We start from the raw sequence: 6,470 nt of genomic DNA, 5'->3' as shown, positions 1-6,470 counted from the left end.
AGGATGGAGCTCGGCCACCTCCGGATGGACACCGATCTCGAAGACCCCTTGTATGGATTTGGGAATACAATGATTCCTATCCGGGGTGTAATTTATATGCCCATTATCTTTGGGACTGCACCCCAACAGGTCTCTCATATAATGAAGTTCTATGTGATAAGCGCAACCTCATCATATAACATGATCCTTGGAAGACCTACAATCACCAAACTTAGAGCAATTCCCTCAACAATTCACTTAAAGCTAAAATTCCCCACTCTGGGAGGTATTAGAGAGCTAAAAGGAGATAGAAAAATGGCAGGGAGATGTTATGGCCAAGCTTTGGTTATGACATAAACGGAACCAGAGAACAGAAAGTGGATAATGACCCTATCCAAGGGGCAAAGCAGAAAAAAGCATCGTGAACACCACTAGTAAAAGGCCCAGACTAGACGTGAATATGATCGAGGATTTGGGGTATAACATAACCAATGCAGATGCCTAGATTCAGAAGTTTTTGGAAACCAAAGAGAAGACAAAAGTCGAACCTGCCCAGCAGACAACAGAAGTACAGCTAGAACCTGAGAACCCCACCTGGAAGATCAAAGTCGGCAAGGGCCTGGAAACCACCTTCCAGAAAGAGCTTATTGATATATTGAAAGAATATGCTGATGTATTCTCCTGGTCCCCAGAAGACATGCCCGGGATTGATGAATCTGTGGCGATGCACATCTTGGACGTATATCCGAGACAAAGACCCATCAAGCAAAAGTGAAGAAACTTCGCCCCGAAAAGACAACAAGTGATCGATCAAGAAGTGGAAAAATTGTTGAAGGCAGATATCATCTGCGAAATTAAGTACCCGGATTGGCTAGCAAACATTGTATTAGTCAAGAAGCCCAATGGCAAGTGGAGAATGTGTGTTGATTACACGAGTCTCAGTTCCGCATGCCCAAAAGACTCCTACCCCCTACCCAACATTGACCAGTTGATAGATGTGACTTCGTGCCATGTAATGCTAAGTTTCATGGATGCTTTTTATGGATACAACCAAGTCAAAATGAATCCGGAAGATATTGTGAAGACTGCATTCATTACATACCGGACTGTGTATGCCTTTGTCATGATACCATTTAGATTAATCAACATTGGGGCAACATATCAGAAAATGATGAACACCATCTTCAAAAGCCAACTGGGAAGGAATATGGAGTCTTATGTCGATGATATGATTTCCAAGTCAGTCACGATCTCGCATCACATCAAAGACCTCAAGGAATATTTCGACAACTTGAGGAAGTACAACATGAAGCTGAACACGGAAAAATGTGCTTTTGGAGTCCCCTCTGGGAAATTTCTTGGTTTTCTGGTTAGTGAACGGGGAATAGAAGCCAACCCAGAGAAAATCAAAGCTATAATGGAAATGGCAGTTGCCCGGACTCAAAAGGACATTCAGAAACTGGCAGGATGCTTGGCATCCCTTCGCAGATTTATCCCAAAACTGGCAGAAAGATGCCTTCCTTTCTTTGAGATGCTAAAAGGAGCCCGGAACAAAAAGCTGGTCGACTGGACTCCTAATTGTTAAGCTGCATTTGAAGAAATCAGGCAACATCTGATAAACCCGCCTATTTTTTCAAAAGCCAAACACGTGGAGCCTTTGTATCTCTATATTGCAGCCGGGGCGAGAGCGGTCACTTCGGCTCTCATACCAAAAGAAAATGGGAAACAGAGCCCGGTCTACTATGTAAGTCAAGTCCTCAAGGACGCTGAAACCCGATACCCAAACTTAGAAAAAATTGCCATAGCTCTTGTACACTTAAGCAGGAAGCTAAGGCAATATTTCCAAGGCCGAGAAATCAAGGACATTATTTATCATCCACTTCAAAAAATCATTCACAAGCCAAATGTTGCTGGGAGATTGGTAAATGGGGAAATCGAATTGAGCCAATTCAACATCAAATTTGTCCCAAGGATGACCATAAAAGCCCAGGCGTTGGCCGAATTTATCATGGAATGCACCTTTCCCGAAGTCCCAGAGGTTCCGACAATGCAATCCGGAGAAGAGAAGGAGACTAGCAACGATAATTCATGGACATTATATGTTGACGGCTCGGCGACAGCCGAAAGGTCCGGAGCCGGCTTGATCCTTTCCAGCCCAGATGGATTCACAATTCAGCAAGCCATAACCTTTGCTTTCAAAGCAACCAACAACCAAGATGAATATGAAGCACTCTTCTCCGGACTCAAGCTAGCCAAATCCCTTGGGGTAAAGCGCTTGATCGTCTATAGTGATTCCCAAATTGTGGTAAGGCAAACTAATGGAGAATATATTGCGAAGGACCCCAAGTTGGCTCAATATCAAGCAATGGTGACAGTTATCCTGGAAACCATTCCCGACTCAACCATTCTACAGATAAACAGAGAAGAAAACTCCAAAGCAGATGTGCTATCCAAGCTCGTTCAGAATACTTCAGATCTAAGCAGTTCAGTCTACTTAGAGGAGCTCAGGGCACCCAGCACCGATCGACCCGAAGTCTTGTGCGTCAGCAGCCCAGATAACTGGATGACTCCTTACATAGCTTATCTAAAAGATGGAACCCTACTAGAGGACCAGAACAAGGCACGCTACCTCAAGTATAAGGCTACCCGATTCTTTCTGGAAGGTAATCAGCTATATAAGCGAACCTTCTCTGCGCCAACTCTAAAATGTGTTGATCTGGGTGAGGCAGATTACTATCTCCAAAGAGGTGCATGAAGGAATCTGCGGGGATCACTTAGCTCCTAAGGCACTAGCCTACAAAGTCATCAGACAAGGCTACTATTGGCCCACTATCCACGCAGATGCAATTGCATATGTGAAGAAATGCAGCAAGTTCCAAAAGTTCAGCAATGTGCCGAAGCAAAGTCTAAGCCTTCCATGGTCAGTCCTATCCCCGGTCCCATTCACTGTTTGGGGAATCGACATCATGGGTCCTTTCCCTCGGGCCAAAGGAGATTTGCGTTACGTATTTGTGGCAATTGACTATATAACTAAGTGGGTAGAGGCCAATGCCATGAGAACCATCAATCAGCAAGGCTGCATCAAATTTATGAATTCAATTGTGACGAGATTCGGAATTCCAATGGTTTTGATCTCGGATAACGGGCCGTAGTTTGTTGGTTTAGATTTCGAAGCATATATGAAAGAGCTTGGGATAATGCATAAGAAAGCATCCGTAGCCCATACATAGGGAAACAGACAAGTAGAGGTCTCCAACAGGACCATACTCTGAGGTTTGGAAAAGAGGTTGGAAGAGTCTAAGAAGAAATGGCCAGATGAACTCCCGAAAGTCTTATGGTCCTACAAAACCACCTCCTGGACTGGAATCGGTGAGACTCCATTTCAGCTCACCTACGGCACGGAGGCCCGACTACCAGTGGAAACCGGATCCCCCTCCCACAGAGTGGTCAACTTCGATGAAGTCTCCAATATTGAAAGCCTCAAAACCAACTTAGAACTGTTGGATAAAGTAAGAGACCGAGCTATAGAAAAAATGGAGAGGTACAATGAAAAGACAAAGCTCTATTTTGCAAAAAGGCCAAGATAAGGGAATATGTGGCGGGAGATTTAGTGCTCAGGGATATCGAGGCCTCAGACCCAACAAACCAAGGGAAGCTGCAGCCGAACTGGGAAGGCCCCTACATAATCAAGGAAGTGCTCCAGCCAGGAACTTACAAGTTGAACTACCTCAGCGGAACCGAGGTCCCAAACACCTGGCACGGGCCCGGTTAAGGAAGTTCTACCAGTAAGAGAAAGTTGTACATTCTGGGAACATCTCTACATTTATGCTATGATATCTTGATGTAGGCACTATTCTCGTTCACCCCAGAATGTAATTTTTGCTTTCAATTTAAATGAAAAACTATACTTTAAGCGTCTCATAGCTTGAATCAATTTCATTATGTTGTTTGTTTATTATCGTCATATTACTTAGAAAAATTTCTATAAGTTAGAAATTTACCCCGTCCCGGGGTCTGTAAAAACACTGTCCATATGTACTTCGAAAAATTTCTATAAGTTATAATTTTACCCCGTCCCGGGGTCTGCAAAAACACAGCCCATGTGTACTTAGAAAAATTTCTATAAGTTAGAAATTTACCCCGTCCCGGGGATCCGAAAAAACTCATCCCATGTGTACTTAAAAAAATTTCTATAAGTTAGAAATTTACCCCGTCCCGGGGTCTACAAAAACACAGCCCATGTGTACTTAGAAAAATTTCTATAAGTAGAACTTTACCCCGTCCCGGGGTCTGAAAAAACATAGCCCATGTGTACTTAGACAAATTTCTATAAGTTAGAAATTTACCCCTTTACGGGATTTGCAAAAACACATCCCATGTGTACTTAAAAAATTTCTATAAGTTAGAAATTTACCCCGTCCCGGGGTCTGCAAAAACTCAGCCCATGTGTACTTGGAAAAATTTCTATAAGTTAGAAATTTACCCCATCCCGGGATCTGCAAAAACTCAGCCCATGTGTACTTGGAAAAATTCCTATAAGTTAGAAATGTATCCCGTCCCTGGGTCAATTAAAACAAAATGTATGCTTAGAGAAATTTCTCCAAAGGTGGAAATTCTCATATTCAAATCAAAATGACAAGTGAAAAGAGAAAATAAAATAAAAGTACATTAAACTCCCCCGGGAAAACACACCCCAGGGGGAAAACCACAATATCACGATTACAAATAAATTAAAGAAGCGAAAAGGCTTAGTTTGAAATTACATAAAAATGGCAAAGTCTTCATTCTTCTACTGCCGGCTCGGCGGGAGGGGAAGAAGGCTGCTCCGGAACGTCTTGAGGAAGAGGAGGCTGCTCAGCGAACGGTGATTCGGGGAGAGGAGGGGCATTGCTGGAAGTCCCGGCTCCGGACTCCCTTTCCAGGACAACTTCAGCCTCTTGCTCCATCCAGGTCTCCTCCTCGATATACTTCTCAAGGAAGACATTGATCGTAACCTAAGGATTTTCTCCAAGGTACTTGGAATCAACCCTCCAGCAAATCTAGATCTTCTCCAGGGCCTTGTCATTCAACTCCTCAAATTACGCTGGAGTACCCCGGAACCTGGTTAGGAGTTCTTCAAGAGTGCGCCCGGCATCCAGATCATCTTTTAGTTTTTTATTATCTTCCCTCATTTCCCCAACTGAAGCCTCGGCATGGTCCTGCCTCTCCTGGATTTCATCTAGAATCTTCTTATGAGTTGCATCCTTCTTTGCATTAGCTTCCTTCAATGCCTTGAGCTCCCGGGACAGGTTCTCGGCCTTAGTCTTGGCAACTTCGGCAGCATCAGCCTTCGCTTTCAAGCTCCGGGTTATACAAACTAACCCAGCAACCCGGGAGTTAGCCTGAAATAATTACATGTTAGAGCTAGATGATATAACATAAAAAAAAGACAAGTACAAGATCTAACAAGGAAGAAACTTACAACAGTCATCTCCTCCTGAAATCCAACCAGGAAGTCCTCAAGGGGTTCCTTCCGGTACTTCTTCCTTTTAGCAGTGCTGGCATAGTTTTCAAAAAGCTCTTTCTAGCGAGTCTCCGGAGTAAAGCTGGCCAGCAAAGCCTTCAGATTTTCCGGGGTGTCCGGAGCCAATTCAGTAGCAATTTTCTTTGAATCCCAGCTCTCTAACCCCTCGTCTTCTTGGTCCCTGGAATTAGCAGGAGCACGATTCCTCTTCTGGGGATCCTGTGCCCTCTCCGCATCCTTCTGCGATGCATCTTCAGCCCGGGGTTCTTTGATGACGATAGTTGACCTCCCCGGATGAGTGGGCGCAGCCTTTCGGTCCGCCTCTTCGCCTTCACCAACCTTCTTTTTCCCAACATCCACACTTGTCAGGCCTCCAATCCTTCGGCACTTGGAAGCCAAATTCTTGAGTTATGCAGACATGTTCGGGGGGTAGGGGATGAGCTTCAGAATGCCTGAGAATGAAACAACAAAATGTCAACCCCGGATACAGAAAAATAATAAAAAGTTAAAGTATGAAAATAAAGCTAAGGCAAAAGACTTACAGTCGGCAGCATGCATTTTTTCATTGTTATTAAATGTATCCCGGGTCCACTGCATCCCGAGTGCCTCACAGAAGGCATAAACCATCGCGAGAGCTGCTTGCCCGAGCCGCTAGACCGGAAATTTATCTATTTTAATTTCAAGCTTATGGAGCGGCATGAACTCCAGATCCCCACCCCGAACGAAAATAAACTCCCGGTGCCACTCCTTAAAGGATGTCAACATACTAACTGGGAGTACCATCTTATCGGATGGGTACCCACAATCCTCAATCCGAAATAAAAACTCATATATGGGCCGGGATGTGGATCTTTTGATTTTAAAAATTTGGTGGAAAAGTTTGAAGGTGGGAAGGTAGTCTTTGGCGTGACAGCAAGCTAAGAACCAACTTATCCACTTCACCGAGTTCGGGGCCAACTGGATGAAAGGAATCCCATACATGTACCGG

The 6,470-nt window shown here is 44.3% G+C and overlaps 1 protein-coding gene across 1 annotated transcript; it reads left to right on the top strand.

Moving 5' to 3' along the window:
• The first annotated feature begins 1,039 nt into the window (after positions 1-1,039).
• On the top strand, positions 1,040-3,131 carry LOC141689632 (uncharacterized). Its single transcript, XM_074493983.1, has 3 exons — positions 1,040-1,559; positions 1,656-2,726; positions 2,821-3,131. The coding sequence occupies exons 1-3, from the start codon at positions 1,040-1,042 to the stop codon at positions 3,129-3,131; spliced, it is 1,902 nt and encodes a 633-aa protein (XP_074350084.1).
• Positions 3,132-6,470: the final 3,339 nt, after the last annotated feature.

This window comes from Apium graveolens, chromosome 10, assembly GCF_009905375.1.
Source record: "Apium graveolens cultivar Ventura chromosome 10, ASM990537v1, whole genome shotgun sequence".
In the NCBI taxonomy this organism is placed as follows: Eukaryota; Viridiplantae; Streptophyta; class Magnoliopsida; order Apiales; family Apiaceae; genus Apium; species Apium graveolens.
This window is presented reverse-complemented; position numbering and strand designations above follow the sequence as displayed.

Bases quoted from the DNA above. Each gene is read 5' to 3' on its own strand.
- LOC141689632 (XM_074493983.1), top strand. From the start codon at position 1,040: ATGAATCCGGAAGATATTGTGAAGACTGCATTCATTACATACCGGACT. The intron at 1,560-1,655 runs GTTAAGCTGCAT...TCTATATTGCAG, and splicing joins GGTCGACTGGACTCCTAATT to CCGGGGCGAGAGCGGTCACT. The intron at 2,727-2,820 runs GTGCATGAAGGA...CTATCCACGCAG, and splicing joins AGATTACTATCTCCAAAGAG to ATGCAATTGCATATGTGAAG.